Source organism: Oncorhynchus masou, chromosome 11 (assembly GCF_036934945.1).
Source record: "Oncorhynchus masou masou isolate Uvic2021 chromosome 11, UVic_Omas_1.1, whole genome shotgun sequence".
Classification (NCBI taxonomy): domain Eukaryota; kingdom Metazoa; phylum Chordata; class Actinopteri; order Salmoniformes; family Salmonidae; genus Oncorhynchus; species Oncorhynchus masou.
In genome coordinates, this window is record NC_088222.1 from 4,714,085 (window position 1) to 4,732,797 (window position 18,713).

The following is an 18,713-nucleotide window of genomic DNA, read 5'->3' on the forward strand; positions in this document are numbered from 1 at the left end:
TAAATAACAAATTTACTAACTATGTTTTTTGGGGGGGGATTTAATGATGTTTCTACGAAGGTTCTAATGATGAACTTTCAGCATTAAGATGCTTTTGGGGCCAAGATCTGAAACGAAACAGAAGTGGCTCTACCTTTTGTGGAAATGCTGTGAAATTCAAGCTCTTCTCACAGTATGTGTTTGTTTTGTTCGCGTGTACTTTTACCTCATTGAAAAAGAGTTGGCTCAAGTTCAGGAGTTACACAACCGTTAATTATCATAATACCCTCTGACCAATAGGCTTTGAAACTGCACTGAATACTCCCTATTTTACAGTGTTGTTGACGTATCAGAGTCAAAAACCTGCTGTTTTTTTTTAAGGCTTTTTCGCTTATTCCTCTCTTGGTTGTGTCGCCTTGAACACATCAACCTCCGGTCTCTATCTACTTAGTCTGGGGAGACATCCTTCCAAACCTCATCTCGTTGACTCGGAAGTCAGAGGCTACTGTCTAGTCTACTCCCCAGGATGGTTTCTGTGCGGATGCTGCTGCTGTTGTCGGTGCCCCTCCTGCTCTGCGGCTGTCTGGGCACACAGGGTGGCAACGTGCTGGTCTTTCCCGGAGAGTACAGTCACTGGCTCAACATGCGAGTGATCCTGGAGGAGCTAGTGGAGAGGAACCATAGTGTTACCGTGCTGGTGTCAACCGCCTCGCCGTCTGTCGACTTCTCCAGGCCAGAGAAGTTCGGCTTCAAGGTTTACGATGTACCCTTTGAAAAACAAGACTGGCAGGCTCTCAATGATGACTTCATAAAGTGGTGGATGAACGAGTCTCAGAACAAGTCCATGCTGCAGCTGGGACAGTGGATCAGAGACTTCATGCAGAAAATGAATGTTCTAACGGTCAACATGTGTAAGTCTATGTTCAATAACAAAGAGCTTCTGGAGTCACTGAAACAGTCCAAGTATGACGCGCTCCTTTCTGATCCGATGTTCCCATGCAGTGACTTAATCGCGGATGCTCTTGACTTGCCTCTGATTTTCTCCTTGAGGTTCTCATTTGGCATGGTGTTAGAGAGGCAATGTGCACAGATGCCAGCCCCCTCCTCTTACGTCCCTTCCCCGGAATTGCCGTACACAGACAAAATGAGTTTCTTTGAGCGGGTCCACAATTTTGTTACGTACACTTTTTTTGATATCTTTGTGAATGTACACTTACTAACGACCATGGACACTTTGTACAGTGAGATAAAGGGTAAGTTGACCAGAATTCTGTCTACGTCCCAAATGGTACCCTATTCCCATTTAGTGCACTACTTTAGACCAGACCGTGCACTATGTAGGGAATAGGGTGCACTATGTAGGGAATTGTGCACACTATGTAGGGATTTTTTTTAAATTTAATTTTACCTACTTAATAATACTTATTTTCCACCATAATTTGCAAATAAATGTATTAAAAATCCTACAATGTGATTTTCTGGATTTGTTTCTTCTAATTTTGTCTGTCATAGTTGAAGTGTACCTACGATGAAAATTACAGGCCTCTCTCATCTTTTTAAGTGGGAGAACTTGCACAATTGGTTGGCTGACTAAATACTTTTTTGCCCCCCACTGTATAGTCAATACTGTATATATAATGTATGTAGACTGTGTAAATTCTGGGCATGTGTACCTGGTGAATGAAGGTTCTGATTCTCTACATGCATCAGGAAGTCCAACTAGGTTCTGTGAGATGATGGGGAAGGCTGACATCTGGTTGATACGAACATACTGGGACATTGAGTATCCTCGACCTTTCCTGCCAAACTTCAAATTTGTGGGAGGACTTCACTGCAAACCTGCAAAGCCACTTTCAGAGGTAAGGCTTTTAAACGCTATTTTACAAGCAGTGCTGATTGCCGATGTCCGAAATGGCACCCAAATCCCGTCTAGTATACTAGGGTACCATTACAGACATAGACCGTCAATAAGATAGTACACATGAAGGGATTACATTTACCATTACAGACTTATAGACGAGTTACAAATTGGTGTGACATCCAGTAAGATACAATAGTGCATCTAAACAGTCAGGCATGAAGGTATTCCTTGAAGATTATCGGAAGGTGGTGATTGAATCCCAATAAAGCATCATATTTGGTACCATTGAGACACGAGGACTGTGTCATTGTTGGTTATCAGGCCATGGAGGAGTTTGTGCAGAGTTCAGGAGATGACGGCATCGTAGTGTTTTCACTGGGCTCCATGGTCAAGAACCTGACTACAGAGAGAGGAAACACCGTAGCCACTGCATTGGGACAGATACCACAGAAGGTGAGTCTGGTTCTGTTCGTTTCAGGCTTCGTTCCAAAATGGCCCTATTTATGTACACTATGCACTATTTAGAGCACTACTTAGGGCTCTGGTCAAGGGAAATATTCAATAAGGGAATATTGAAATAGTGAGCCATTTGGGAATCTGCCTTGGATGTTATAAGTTGCCCATTGAAACGAAGCAGGGAGAACATATGTCCCCTCAATCTGATCCATTTGTGGGATACAAATATACAAGATAGCCTACTGTTTTTTTCTTCTTCGTTTTTTTTTACACAGAATTCATTCAGAGGTGTTGATGGCCATCGGGGCCCCCTTCAGAAAACCATAGCTTCTGGTTATGAGTACCGTTTCATTGCAGATGTTTTCTCGCCAGGTGCTGTGGAGATACAGTGGGGAGAAACCAGAGACCCTGGCTCCCAACACAAGACTTTATGAGTGGATTCCACAGAATGACTTACTAGGTAATAACTTTATAATCCTTGGCCTGCGAGTTAGTGCTGATCTAGGATCAGGTTGAAGATAACAAAGGTTAATAAGACTACCATTCTAATAGCTCATAGCTATTTTCATACAACCGGGATGTGTTGTTGCCTCATTTAGCTATCTTAAGACGAATGCACTAATTGTAAATCGCGTCTGGATTGGAGCATCTGCCTTAATGACTAAAATGTAAAAATGTATAACTGAGGAAAAATTCTAAACAACTGGACCAGAAATGATCTAACAGCAGCACTGGTCCCGAGACTTGTCCTAACCTGCGTATCTTCAACCTAGGGATTGGTCCCTAGACTTGTCCTAACCTGGGTATCGTCAACCTAGGGATTGGTCCCGAGACTTGTCCTAACCAGGGTATCGTCAACCTAGGGATTGTTCCCTAGACTTGTCCTAACCAGGGTATCTTCAACCTAGGGATTGGTCCCGAGACTTGTCCTAACCTGGGTATCGTCAACCTAGGGATTGGTCCCGAGACTTGTCCTAACCTGGGTATCGTCAACCTAGGGATTGGTCCCGAGACTTGTCCTAACCTGGGTATCGTCAACCTAGGGATTGGTCCCGAGACTTGTCCTAACCTGGGTATCATCAACCTATTGGGGATTGGTCCGAGACTTGTCCTAACCTGGGTATCGTCAACCTAGGGATTGGTCCCGAGACTTGTCCTAACCTGGGTATCTTCAACCTAGGGATTGGTCCCGAGACTTGTCCTAACCTGGGTATCAATGGGACCCTCAACCCTGTTTCTCTCTGTCTGTCACGGGATGATGAGACCAAGGCCGAGACTTGTCCTAGCCTGGGTATCGTCAACCTAGGGATCAATGGGACCCTACAACCCTGTTCTCCCTGTCTGTCACGTTTTCGTAATGATGAGACCAAGGCCGAGACTTGTCCTAGCCTGGGTATCGTCAACCTAGGGATCAATGGGACCCTACAACCCTGTTCTCTCTCTGTCTGTCACGTTTGTCGTAATGATGAGACCAAGGCCGAGACTTGTCCTAGCCTGGGTATCGTCAACCTAGGGATCAATTGACCCTACAACCCTGTTCTCTCTCTGTCTGGCCGTTTGTCGTATGGGTATCGAACATGGACCCTACAACCCTGTTCTCCCTGTCTGGCAGGTCGTAATGATGAGACCAAGGCCGAGACTTGTCCTAGCCTGGGTATCGTCAACCTAGGGATCAATGGGACCCTACAACCCTGTTCTCTCTCTGTCTGGCACGTTTGTCGTAATGATGAGACCAAGGCCGAGACTTGTCCTAGCCTGGGTATCGTCAACCTAGGGATCAATGGGACCCTACAACCCTGTTCTCTCTCTGTCTGTCACGTTAGTTGTAATGATGAGACCAAGGCGCAGCGTGAATAGAGTTCCACATATTTTTAATAAAGAGAAACTCACCAAAACAAAACAATGAAGAACAAACGAAACGTGAAGCTTCTGGTGTGCACTCAGGCAACTCAATATAGACAAGATCCCACAAACAACAATGGGGAAAATGGCTACCTAAAAATTATCCCCAATCGGAGACAACGATAAGCCTCTGATTGGGAACCATATCAGGCCACCATAGATATACAAACACCTAGATGACCCACACCTAGTCACAACCCGACCTAACTAACATAGAGAATAAACAGCTCTCTATGGTCAGGGCGTGACATTGTCGTTGTGTTGTATATCCCAAAAGGGCATCCGAAGACCAAAGCCTTCATCACTCACGGTGGAACCAACGGACTCTATGAAGCCATCTACCATGGAGTTCCTATGGTGGGTATCCCTCTGTTCGCTGACCAGTCAGTCAACATCATGCACATGAAGAACAAAGGAGCAGCTGTCATCATGGACTTCAACAAGATGACATCCAAAGATCTGACGGAAGGACTCAACTCTGTGATCAATGATCCATCGTAAGTCCTTTTGCAGATGTTCCCAACGAAACAACAACAAAAATATTCGCTTACGATTGGTTTCCTCACTTGCTGATTGGCTTATTTCAAAGCCAACAAACTGTGTCAGTAAGGTATTTTTTGACATTATTGTATTAAAAAGTCCGGGAGGAAATGATCACGTTTTAGTTGTTCTGTAATGCCTCACTTGTCCTTAAATATAAAACAAAGCAACAGTGAACATGTCGCCCCCCACGGATGATGCAGTCCCCCTTGGGACATTGCAGTTGATTTCTATGTGTATTTATTATGGATACTCTGCCTGAGGTCCAGCAAAACTAAGGAAGTTTATACAATTTTAAAAACATTAGAATACATTCACAGATTTCACAACACACTGGGTGCCCTCAGGCCCCTACTCCACCACTACCACATACTGTACCTACAATACAAATTCCATTTGTACGTGTGTGTTTAGTGCGTATATTATCGTGTGTGTGTGTGTGTGTGTGTGTGTGTGTGTGTGTGTGTGTCTGTGTGTGTGTGTGTGTGTGTGTGTGTGCTTGTGTGTGTGTGTGTGTGTGTGTGTGTGTGTGTGTGTGTGTGTGTGTGTGTGTGTGTGTCTGTGTTGCTTCACAGTCCCCGCTGTTCCATGAGGTGTATTTCTTCACATTTTTAATCTCATTTTACTGTTTGCATCAGTTACCTGATGTGAAATAGAATTCCATGTAGTCATGGCTCTATGTAGTACTGTGGAATAGAGTTCCATGTAGTCATGGCTCTATGTAGTACTGTGGAATAGAGTTCCATGTTGTCATGGCTCTATGTAGTACTGTGGAATAGAGTTCCATGTAGTCATGTCTCTATGTAGTACTGTGGAATAGAGTTCCATGTAGTCATGGCTCTATGTAGTACTGTGGAATAGAGTTACATGTAGTCATGGCTCTATATAGTACTGTGGAATAGAGTTCCATGTAGTCATGGCTCTATGTAGTACTGTGGAATAGAGTTCCGTGTAGTCATGGCTCTATGTAGTACTGTGGAATAGAGTTCTGTGTAGTCATGGCTCTATGTACTACTGTGGAATAGAGTTCCGTGTAGTCATGGCTCTATGTAGTACTGTGGAATAGAGTTCCATGTAGTCATGGCTCTATGTAGTACTGTGGAATAGAGTTCCATGTAGTCATGGCTCTATGTAGTACTGTGGAATAGAGTTCCGTGGAGTCATGGCTCTATGTAGTACTGTGGAATAGAGTTCCGTGTAGTCATGGCTCTATGTAGTACTGTGCGACTCCCATAGTCTGTTCTGGACTGTGAAGAGACGTCTTGTTGATGTGGGTGCATGGGTGTAGCTGTGCCAGTAGTTTAAGTTTAAACAGACAGTTGATGCAGTGTAGTCAATACCTCTCATAAATGATAGTGTGATGAAGGTAGAAATAGTCTGTAGGCTCCTTGTTGATAGTTGAGCCAGGAGAGATTGACATGTATATATTAATATTAGCTCTCTGTGTTCATCCAAGGACCAGCCGTGCTGCCCTGTTCTGAGTCAATTGCAATTTGCCTAAGTCCTTTTTTGTGGAACCTGACCACACAACTGAACAGCAGTCAGGGTGCGAGAAAACTAGGGCCTGTAGGACCAGCCTTGTTGATAGTGTTGTTAAGAAGGTAGAAACTAGGGCCTGTAGGACCTGCCTTGTTGATAGTGTTGTTAAGAAGGTAGAAACTAGGGCCTGTAGGACCTGCCTTGTTGGTAGTGTTAAGAAGGTAGAAACTAGGGCCTGTAGGACCTGCCTTGTTGATAGTGTTGTTAAGAAGGTAGAAACTAGGGCCTGTAGGACCTGCCTTGTTGATAGTGTTGTTAAGAAGGTAGAAACTAGGGCCTGTAGGACCTGCCTTGTTGGTAGTGTTAAGAAGGTAGAAACTAGGGCCTGTAGGACCTGCCTTGTTGATAGTGTTGTTAAGAAGGTAGAAACTAGGGCCTGTAGGACCTGGCCTTGTTGGTAGTGTTGAAGAGAAGGTAGAAACTAGGGCCTGTAGGACCTGCCTTGTTGATAGTGTTGTTAAGAAGGTAGAAACTAGGGCCTGTAGGACCTGCCTTGTTGATAGTGTTGTTAAGAAGGTAGAAACTAGGGCCTGTAGGACCTGCCTTGTTGATAGTGTTGTTAAGAAGGTAGAAACTAGGGCCTGTAGGACCTGCCTTGTTGATAGTGTTGTTAAGAAGGTAGAAACTAGGGCCTGTAGGACCTGCCTTGTTGGTAGTGTTAAGAAGGTAGAAACTAGGGCCTGTAGGACCTGCCTTGTTGGTAGTGTTGAGAAGGTAGAAACTAGGGCCTGTAGGACCTGCCTTGTTGATAGTGTTGTTAAGAAGGTAGAAACTAGGGCCTGTAGGACCTGCCTTGTTGATAGTGTTGTTAAGAAGGTAGAAACTAGGGCCTGTAGGACCTGCCTTGTTGGTAGTGTTTTTAAGAAGGTAGAAACTAGGGCCTGTAGGACCTGCCTTGTTGATAGTGTTGAGAAGGTAGAAACTAGGGCCTGTAGGACCTGCCTTGTTGGTAGTGTTAAGAAGGTAGAAACTAGGGCCTGTAGGACCTGCCTTGTTGATAGTGTTGTTAAGAAGGTAGAAACTAGGGCCTGTAGGACCTGCCTTGTTGATAGTATTGTTAAGAAGGTAGAAACTAGGGCCTGTAGGACCGCCTTGTTGGTAGTGTTGAGAAGGTAGAAACTAGGGCCCTTAGGGCCTGCTTTGTTGGTAGTGTTGAGAAGAGAAGGTAGAAACTAGGGCCTGTTGGACCTGCCTTGTTGGTAGTGTTGAGAAGGTAGAAACTAGGGCCTGTAGGACCTGCTTTGTTGGTAGTGTTGAGAAGAGAAGGTAGAAACTAGGGCCTGTTGGACCTGCCTTGTTGGTAGTGTTGAGAAGGTAGAAACTAGGGCCTGTAGGACCTGCCTTGTTGGTAGTGTTGAGAAGAGAAGGTAGAAACTAGGGCCTGTAGGACCTGCCTTGTTGGTAGTGTTGAGAATAGAAGGTAGAAACTAGGGCCTGTAGGACCTGCCTTGTTGATAGTGTTGTTAAGAAGGTAGAAACTAGGGCCTGTAGGACCTGCCTTGTTGGTAGTGTTGAGAAGGTAGAAACTAGGGCCTGTAGGGCCTGCCTTGTTGATAGTGTTGAGAAGGTAGAAACTAGGGCCTGTAGGACCTGCCTTGTTGGTAGTGTTGAGAAGAGAAGGTAGAAACTAGGGCCTGTAGGACCTGCCTTGTTGGTAGTGTTGAGAAGAGAAGGTAGAAACTAGGGCCTGTAGGACCTGCCTTGTTGGTAGTGTTGAGAAGAGAAGGTAGAAACTAGGGCCTGTAGGACCTGCCTTGTTGATAGTGTTGAGAAGGTAGAAACTAGGGCCTGTTGGACCTGCCTTGTTGGTAGTGTTGAGAAGGTAGAAACTAGGGCCTGTTGGACCTGCCTTGTTGGTAGTGTTGAGAAGGTAAAAACTAGGGCCTGTAGGACCTGCCTTGTTGGTAGTGTTGAGAAGAGAAGGTATAAACTAGGGCCTGTAGGACCTGCCTTGTTGATAGTGTTGAGAAGGTAGAAACTAGGGCCTGTTGGACCTGCCTTGTTGGTAGTGTTGAGAAGGTAGAAACTAGGGCCTGTTGGACCTGCCTTGTTGGTAGTGTTGAGAAGGTAAAAACTAGGGCCTGTAGGACCTGCCTTGTTGGTAGTGTTGAGAAGAGAAGGTAGAAACTAGGGCCTGTAGGACCTGCCTTGTTGATAGTGTTGAGAAAGTAGAAACTAGGGCCTGCAGGACCTGCCTTGTTGGTAGTGTTGAGAAGAGAAGGTAGGAACTAGGGCCTGCCTTGTTGATAGTGTTGTTAAGAAGGTAGAGACTAGGGCCTGTAGGACCTGCCTTGTTGATAGTGTTGTTAAGAAGGTAGAAACTAGGGCCTGTAGGACCTGCCTTGTTGATAGTGTTGTTAAGAAGGTAGAAACTAGGGCCTGTAGGACCTGCCTTGTTGGTAGTGTTAAGAAGGTAGAAACTAGGGCCTGTAGGACCTGCCTTGTTGATAGTGTTGTTAAGAAGGTAGAAACTAGGGCCTGTAGGACCTGCCTTGTTGATAGTGTTGTTAAGAAGGTAGAAACTAGGGCCTGTAGGACCTGACTTGTTGGTAGTGTTGAGAAGAGAAGGTAGAAACTAGGGCCTGTAGGACCTGCCTTGTTGGTAGTGTTGAGAAGAGAAGGTAGAAACTAGGGCCTGTAGGACCTGCCTTGTTGATAGTGTTGAGAAGGTAGAAACTAGGGCCTGTTGGACCTGCCTTGTTGGTAGTGTTGAGAAGGTAGAAACTAGGGCCTGTTGGACCTGCCTTGTTGGTAGTGTTGAGAAGGTAAAAACTAGGGCCTGTAGGACCTGCGTTGTTGGTAGTGTTGAGAAGAGAAGGTAGAAACTAGGGCCTGTAGGACCTGCCTTGTTGGTAGTGTTGAGAAGAGAAGGTAGAAACTAGGGCCTGTAGGACCTGCCTTGTTGGTAGTGTTGAGAAGAGAAGGTAGAAACTAGGGCCTGTAGGACCTGCCTTGTTGGTAGTGTTGAGAAGGTAGAAATTAGGGCCTGTAGGACCTGCCTTGTTGGTAGTGTTGAGAAGGTAGAAACTAGGGCCTGTAAGGACCTGCCTTGTTGGTAGTGTTGAGAAGGTAGAAACTAGGGCCTGTAGGACCTGCCTTGTTGGTAGTGTTGAGAAGGTAGAAACTAGGGCCTGTAGGACCTGCCTTGTTGGTAGTGTTGTTGAGAAGGTAGAAACTAGGGCCTGTAGGACCTGCCTTGTTGGTAGTGTTGAGAAGAGAAGGTAGAAACTAGGGCCTGTTGGACCTGCCTTGTTGATAGTGTTGAGAAGGTAGAAACTAGGGCCTGTTGGACCTGCCTTGTTGGTAGTGTTGAGAAGGTAGAAACTAGGGCCTGTAGGACCTGCCTTGTTGGTAGTGTTGAGAAGGTAGAAACTAGGGCCTGTAGGACCTGCCTTGTTGGTAGTGTTGAGAAGGTGAGAAACTACCCTCTGGGGCCTGTAGGACCTGCCTTGTTGGTAGTGTTGAGAAGGTAGAAACTCAGGGCCTGAGTTTAGGACCTGCCTTGTTGATAGTGTTGTTAAGAAGGTAGAAACTAGGGCCTGTAGGACCTGTTCCTTGTTGGTAGTGTTGAGAAGAGAAGGTAGAAACTAGGGCCTGTAGGACCTGCCTTGTTGGTAGTGTTGAGAAGAGAAGGTAGAAACTAGGGCCGGGGAGGAGATGTTGTTTACCTCACCACCCTCGAGACCCACCATGGTGTTGAATGCCGAGCTGTAGTCGATGAACAGGGGCGGCCCTATTTGGAGGGTGGGTTTAGGACCTGCCTTGTTGGTAGTGTTGAGAAGAGAAGGTAGAAACTAGTTGGCCTGTAGGACCTGCCTTGTTGTGTGCAGTGTTGAGAAGAGAAGGTAGAAACTAGGGCCTGTAGGACCTGCCTTGTTGGTAGTGTTGAGAAGAGTCAAAGGTAGAAACTAGGGCCTGTAGGACCTGCCTTGTTGGTAGTGTTGAGAAGAGAAGGTATAGGGAGAAACTAGGGCATGTAGGACCTGCCTTGTTGATAGTGTTGTTACCTCGGCTGCAGTGAAGGAGAAACTAGGCCTGTTGTAAATTTCCATCCAAGTTGCCAGATCCTGGTCCGTGTGGCTTATCATTGTTGATAGACCACATATATGTGTCTTTTTCACCTTTTCCACACTGACTTTACTTGAATTCAAAAGTACAAATCTTGTTTTTTATAATTTGTCCAGATATACTTGGATGTGTTGTGTCATCATTTGCTGCTGGCATGTCATGTCTTAAGGTTTCTAATCTTGCCAATGAAAACGTAGTTAGCAATGTCATTGTGATGAATGAACCATCTGATTCAATGAATGATGCAGCTGATTGCTTTCCCCCCCAAAAAATGTCATTTAATCATTTAAGGTCCAAAGCTTTTTTACTGTCATTCTTTATGTCATTTATCTTCGTTTCATAGTGTAGTTTCTTCTTCTTTTGATTCAGTTTAGTCACATGATTTCTCAATTTGCGATACTTTGGCCAATCGGTTGTGCTGCCAGACTTATTTGCAATTCCTTTTGCCTCAGCCCTCTCAACCATACCATTTTCAATTCCTCATCAATCCACAGCGATGTAACAGTTTTTAAAAGTTATTTTCTTGATGGGTTCGTGCTTATTAGTAACTGGAATAACTAATTACATAAATGTGTCAAGTGCAGCGTCTGGTTGCTCCTCATTACACACCACAGACCAGCAGCGTCTGGTTGCTCCTCATTACACACCACAGACCAGCAGCGTCTGATTGCTCCTCATTACACACCACAGACCAGCAGCGTCTGATTGCTCCTCATTACACACCACAGACCAGCAGCGTCTGGTTGCTCCTCATTACACACCAGACCAGCAGCGTCTGGTTGCTCCTCATTACAGACCAGCAGCGTCTGGTTGCTCCTCATTACACACCACAGACCAGCAGCGCTCCTCATTACACACCACAGACCAGCAGGTCTTGCTCCTCATTACACACCACAGACCAGCAGCGTCTGGTTGCTCCTCATTACACACCACAGACCAGCAGCGTCTGGTTGCTCCTCATTACACACCACAGACCAGCAGACCAACGTCTGGTTGCTCCTCATTACACACCACAGACCAGCAGCGTCTGGTTGCTCCTCATTACACACCACAGACCAGCAGCGTCTGGTTGCTCCTCATTACACACCACAGACCAGCAGCGTCTGGTTGCTCCTCATTACACACCACGGACCAACAAATATTCTTTACATCAACAACATAGGAATCATTACAAAACTACTTGTATGACCTCTGATACACTATATTAGGCCCCATGACCTCTCATACACTATATTAGGCCCCATGACCTCTGATACACTATATTAGGCCCCATGACCTCTGATACACTATATTAGGCCCCATAGACAAGCCTATATTCTGATCACTACATCCTATGGATCTGGATACTGCTTTAAAGCAAATATCTGCAGCGTTAGTAAATATGTGATCAATACTTGATGATGATTTAATTAATGTGCTGTTTGTAACTACCCTGGTAGGTTGACTGATAACCTGAACCAGGTTGGTTACAGTTTGAAGCTTTATCTTGAGTGGGCAGCTAGATGAAAGCCAGTCAATATTTAAAATCACCCAGAAAATATACCTCTCTGTTGATATCACATACATTATCAAGCATTTCACACATGTAATCCAGATAGTGACTGTAAGCACTTGGTGGTCTATAGCAGCTTCCCACCAGAATGGGCTTTAGGTGAGGCAGATGAACCTGTAGCCATATTACTTCAACAGTATTTAACATTATCCAGATACTGACTGTTAACACTTAGTGGTCTATAACAGCTTGCCACCAGAATTGGCTTTAGGCAGATTAATCTGTAGTCATATTACTTCAACAGTATTTAACATGAGATCCTCTCTAATCTTTACAGGAATGTGGTTCTGCATATAAACTGCACCTCCACCTTTGGCATTTCTGTATTTTCTGTTGATGTTATAACCATGTATTGCTACCACTTATATCATCAACGGTATTATCTAAGTGAGTTTCAGAGATGCATGAATGTCATCTGTTAAAATAGCAAATGATTGATTTCATGAACCTTGTTTCTTACACTACATATGTTGACATGGGCTATTTTGAGCACTTTTCTTCTGGGATGCTTACTTGTTTTCATTGCTTTACTGGGAGGCTTATCAGAAGTAGATACGCTCATGTTATTTATTTTAGTGCAGGGTGAGCTGCACACAGTGGACTTCCTCCTAGGGCACACCACCTCAGTGATAACAGTATAAATCTGGTTCATAGGCATAGGATTACTGCATACAATAGCTGTAGGATCAGCAGAGATATTACTATAGCGCCCCCCTTAGGCCTATCAGGGTAATTTTGTAAATGCCGGATCTCTATGTCAAGACACATCATTCACCCAAATTTCTGTCTGATGTACGTAGGTACGAACAGACGGAGACAGATTCAAAGTCCACTCCCCGATTTCAACAATGATTACCGTAATGTATTGAGTGCTTTAGACACTAAACCTGATCCCAGATCAAGTTTAATATGACAATGAGTGACAAAGAGTTTGGTGTGATGGCATAAACAGACTGGATACGATAAGACGAAAATAACTACTATCCCTTTCTCTTTCACCAGGTACAAAGAAAACGTGATGAGGCTTTCCAGTCTCCACCATGACCAGCCAATGAAGCCATTGGATACAGCGGTGTTCTGGATTGAGTTTGTGATGCGCAACAAGGGTGCCAAGCACCTGAGGGTGGAGTCCCATAACCTGAGCTGGTACCAGTACCACTGTCTGGACGTGACAGCTGCCCTGCTCTCCGTAATGGCACTCTTCATTATAGTCTCAATTAAAACTTGTACTTTCTGCTTCAGGAAAACCAAAGCAAGACTGAAGACAGAGTGACTACCCTGGTCTGGTAATAATGTACTGAAACAATCATGGTGAGACATTATCGAAGTGGGCGTTATCGCCATGGGTCGGCATTATCGCAGTGGGCGTTATCGTCATGGGTCGACGTTATCGTATTGGGCGTTATCGTCATGGGTTGACATTATCATGGGTTGACATTATCATATTGGGCGTTATCATCGTGGGTTGACATTATCGTATTGGGCATTATCATTGTGGGTTGACATTATCGTGGTGGGCGTTATCACCATGGGTCGACATTATCGTGGTGGGCATTATCGTCGTGGGTCGACATTATCATAGTGGGCATTATCGCAGTGGGTCGACATTCCCGTATTGGGCGTTATCATCGTGGGTTGACATTATCGTATTGGGCATTATCATCATGGGTTGACATTATCGTGGTGGGCGTTATCATCATGGGCGACATTGTTGTGGTGTGCATTATCGTCACATGCACCATTATCATGGTGGGCATTATCGTCGTGGCCGACATTATCATAGTGCGAAAGGGCCTTCATGAACTAGGGTACCCATTAGGATTTCCTACACTGGACAACATGTTAAAGCCGCTGATAAGTCATTTATAATAATCAGCCATTTTGTTTTCATGTCATTTCATTGAGATATAAGGGGGGGGGGGATTTGAACTATAGTCAATAAAATGTACTTGGTGATTTAACACCTATGTTTAACCCTTTATAATGGTTGGTGTCTTGATTGATTTGTCCAAAATCATGTGCCATAAAGCATTACTTGTCTGTCCTTGCATTTATAGCAGTGTAAGTTGTCATTATAACATATAAAAAGCATTACTTGTCTGTCCTTGCATTTATAGCAGTGTAAGTTGTCATTATAACATATAAAAAGCATTACATTTCTGTCCTTGCATTTATAGCAGTGTAAGTTGTAACATATAAAAAGCATTACTTGTCTGTCCTTGCATTTATAGCAGTGTAAGTTGTCATTATAACATATAAAAAGCATTACATTTCTGTCCTTGCATTTATAGCAGTGTAAGTTGTAACATATAAAAAACATTAATCAGTTAAATTAGACATTGAACTTGGATCTAGTTGTCGTACAGTTTCTTTGTATAGAGATTTCAGAAATCCAGCGTAGCTACATAACATTTCGTGTCTCCTTACGTCATGGGGTGAAAACAGTTGCTATGGACAGGTCAGGATTCACCTGGCGCTCATGATTTGGAGCTGTACAAATGTTTGATGAATTAGAATAATTGATTGTACTTATGTTATATTAATAGGGTCCTAGACTACAGATGAACAATATATATATATTCGTTATAGAGGTTTAGAATTGTTCCACAGTTGTTTTCTCATTCACTCACTCAATGTGTGACTGAGACAGAACTCTGCACGGGAGTGTGGGAGATAAACGACTACTCAGACATTCCACAATAAATCAACTTTGGGGAGAGGGACATTTATTGCCTGGCTTTTAGATAAACACTGAAACTCTATGTTTGTATCGCCATGGATGCAGGGTTTTGGTCTCCGGAGTAAAAAGGTAATGGCGTAGGCAGTGACATCACGAAGGCAGAAATTCGGTTTAATAAAACAACTTGTGACCTTTAGTATGAGGCAGAACTTACTCAGAAACATGCGTGCTATGTTCCCGTTTGTCAACTTCTGTCTGCAATTGCATTAATAAAGGTTTTTGAATGATTTAATTAAAGACGTCATAATGCTAATTTCACCAATGAACCAATGATTGACAAGGACGTAAGGAACGAAACCCCAACAGACACACAAATTCTAAATGAATAATGGAATTGCAAAATCAAATGCTTCTGACCTAAAAAGTCATCTTACCTTGATACTTACAACCTAAATTGATAATGACATTAACCTGGTTCTTCAATAATTATGCACTTGTTGGATGTGCATTTTGGGTCCAGCTGATGAGTTACTCCGTGATATTTTCACACATCATCATCTGATCCAAGAAGGAATTTTCCGAATGGCAGTCAAGTGATGAACGGCTGTTGTGATAGGTAGACCAAGAGCTGGGGGAAAAAGGTGTGTCCAGAATATGTTGGTGTCTCGTTCATTACGCAAGTGAAGACAGTTGTGCCCGGACCCACGTTGGATCTAATATCCCTAGCGAATTTGATGTTCATCATCTTTTGCAGTGGCGATTTTAGCATATAAATCTTGGTGGGGCAAACTCACCCATTTTTAGACGCATGCCAGCAAAGCCGCTACAGAACACTAAACAATACATGAATTGCACTGTAACGGTGACAAACGGTGCCCACGAACTGTTCGGGACTACATAAAGCTGTCCCAACAGCGCAGTTTTCTTTTCAGCACCATGGAGTGAATCCTTACCACCGCTACACCTGGCTATCAGTGGACCCTCGTCTGGCAACGATACAATTCATTCAGCCCCCTTTACTGACTTTTTAAAACCATAGCTGATATGGCTGACTTGATTAAACAAATGTGGTTTCTACGGACTCCTTGTAGATTTGTGTAAATTCGATAAGAACAGCATTGTCCTTCAATAATAAAGCCAATAATACGCCGATATGAGTTTAGACATTATTACATTCATGTTCAGTAAATTCATAATGTTTGTATAAGCAAGTTCAAGCAAACGAGCTGCGATGAGGAAGGTAGATGTTAGTTCAGATAAATTCAGAAAAATGTTTCCTTAACTTTACTCTTCTTTAAGTCACCACGAGAGAGAGAGAGAGAGAGAGAGAGAGAGAGAGAGAGAGAGAGAGAGAGAGAGAGAGAAGCGGTTAAGCCTATCATTTGAAGTATTTCATTAGGCCTTTGTGATCTAGATATGAAGGAAAATAACATCATTTCTAGACAACATACCGAAGCACAGACAGTGCATTGCATAAAACAACCCTCGCAATATCAAATCAAATTGTATTTGTCACATGCACCGAATACAACAGCATACAACAGTATGCCAAATACAACAACATTTCACATTACAATGAAATGCTTACTTACAAGCCCTAGAATCACATAGTCTATTACTGAACTTTTTGTTGAAAACAAATATTTGAATGGGAAAAGACTGTCTCTGGCAAACATGGTTATCCTATCTCCTTCTCGTGAAGGAAAGCATGAGCTCATTTTTGCAGCGCAATAAATACATTTTGGGACTCACGATTGTTGTACTGTGCTCAATTGAACAGAAAGGTTGCGTGGCAGTCATTTTTGTTGGCAAATGTAATCAAATGTGCTTTCAAGACCACTGGAAACTCAGAAAAGAAACGAGGTCGAATCGTGGCGCCAATGATCATCAGGTCGGAGCTCTAGAAAGAGCCCTGAGTTCAAAACTTATTTTCCCAGTCGGAGCTCGTTTTTTTACCAAGTTCTCAGTTGTCAATCCAGCATGGTCAATGTATTCAACCTTTTCTGGCCTATGGTGTTGCTAGTGAATGTTTATCCTTTTTAAGCTTGGAAAAGAGATCATTTAAGACAGATGTTTTAAAGCCTTAAATCCAGACCCTCTCCACCGAATAGCAGGCAGAGGAAGCAAAATAGTGATTGCTTTGAAACGCTTGCAGTTAGCCATTGATTCGTTCCAAACCACTCATTGTACAATTTGCCATTTCCAACTTGTCCAATGTTTATGTCCAATGTCCGATGAGAACCGATACCTTGTATCTATAATTTATCTTCATAGGATTGAAAATGATTTGCCAGTAGATTGTGGACGTGGTTCATGATGATGACTGCTTGTCGAGCTTGCTAACTAAGATTTTGAAAGTAGCATGATCAGTCCAAACAAAAGCTACGGTTGCTATAACGTGATTTGAGGTCATTTTATCTGTGGCCAATGACCTTGAACCTTCTTGGATGGGCACTTATAATGTAAATCTATGGCAGCATCCAAGACGGCTTCAACTGTCAAGCTCTCCCTCTGGATTCTGCAGTGACGTAGTGTCTCCATGAGTGACAGAACACTGAGCCAATCACAGCGCAACAAGAGATGATTACCAACGGCAACACTCTGTATCATCCGCTGGCTGCCCCTCAACCACAGAAAGCACTGTGCTTGGCTGAAACACCTGCATTTTGGAGCTGCCTTACTCAAGAAGGAGACCAAGTTTGTATGTGGCTTTATAAAAAATAAAATTCCATTGTTTGCAAACTGATACAGTACCAGGCATAAGTTTGGACACACTTACTCATTCAAGGGTAAACAGAAAAATTAAGAAAAACCTTTGAATGAGTAGGTGTGTCCAAATTGATTGGTACTTTATTTTAAAAAAAAGTTTTAGGTAAACAGGTGAGGCTCAAAACAGGCTTTTATGGTTACAGAAGTCAACAAATGAGAGCACCTGGGGAGTGGGAGTGGAGCTAGGCACTGCTGGGCCTGGATTAACCTCTACACCGCCAGAGGAACAGAGGAGGAGTAGGATGAGGGTACGGCTAAAGGCTATAAGAACTGGTTGTCTAGTACGTTCGGAAACAGAGAGTAAGAGGAGCAGGTTTCTGGGCACGATAGAATAGATTCGAGGCATAATGTACAGACAAAGGTATGGTAGGATGTGAATACAGTGGAGGTAAACCTAGGCATAAAGTGACGATGAGAGAGATATTGTCTCTCGAAACATCATTTAAACCAGGTGATGTCACCGCATGTGTGAGAGGTGGAACTGAAGGGTTAGCTAAGGCATATTGAGCAGGGCTAGGGGCTCTACAGTGAAATAAGACAATAATCACTAACCAGGACAGTAATGGACAAGGCATATTGACATTAGGGAGAGGCATGTGTAGCCGAGTGATCATAGGGGTCCAGTGTGTAGTTAAGCTGGCTGGAGACATGGCGATTCAGACAGCTAGCGGGCCAGGGCTAGCAAGCTAGCTGAAGGGCCTTAGAGGGACGTCGCAATGGAAGAAGTCTGTTGTAGCCTTCTCGTGCGGTTCCGTCGGCAGACCAGCCATGATGGATTAGTAGGGTTCCGTGTAATAAAGGTGCCCAGTCCAATTGGCAAAATAGGTATAGTGGTCCAAGAAATTGGCCGATGGACCTATTCAGCTAACAGTCTGATATGCTCTAGACCGCTAGCGGGCCGCGGATAGCAGGCTAGCAGATGGGCATTCAGGGGACGTCGCGACGGAGGGGCCTGTTGGAATAAGAACCCTCGGGCAGATTATGTCGCTAGTCCAGTTGTGATGGATCAGCAGGGCTCCGTGTAGTAAAAGGGGTCCAGGCCAATTGGCAAAATAGGTATTGAAGCCCAAGAAGTGGCTGACGGACCTCTTCAGCTAGCCGGGAGATGGGCCTAGCATGGGCTAGCTCCAGGCTAATTGGTGCTTGCTTCAGGACTAGAGATGTTAGCCAGGAGTAGCCAGCCGGATAGCAGCTAGCAGCTAGCTGCGATGATCCAGGTGAAGAGGTTCAGAGCTTGCGGGAGGAATCTGGGGATATGGAGAGCAAATAAGTCCGGTGTGTTCTGGTTTGAATGGTGTTATGCAAACTGGCAAGAGATTTCCGAGCTAGAGGTTAGCTGATGACCGCTAGCAGCGGTTAGCTGACTA

General features: G+C 44.1%; 1 protein-coding gene across 1 annotated transcript; it reads left to right on the forward strand.

Moving 5' to 3' along the window:
* The first annotated feature begins 331 nt into the window (after positions 1-331).
* LOC135548044 (UDP-glucuronosyltransferase 2A1-like) lies at positions 332-13,317 on the forward strand. Its single transcript, XM_064977243.1, has 6 exons — positions 332-1,232; positions 1,690-1,838; positions 2,162-2,293; positions 2,669-2,756; positions 4,476-4,695; positions 12,900-13,317. The coding sequence occupies exons 1-6, from the start codon at positions 506-508 to the stop codon at positions 13,168-13,170; spliced, it is 1,587 nt and encodes a 528-aa protein (XP_064833315.1). The 5' UTR covers positions 332-505; the 3' UTR covers positions 13,171-13,317.
* Positions 13,318-18,713: the final 5,396 nt, after the last annotated feature.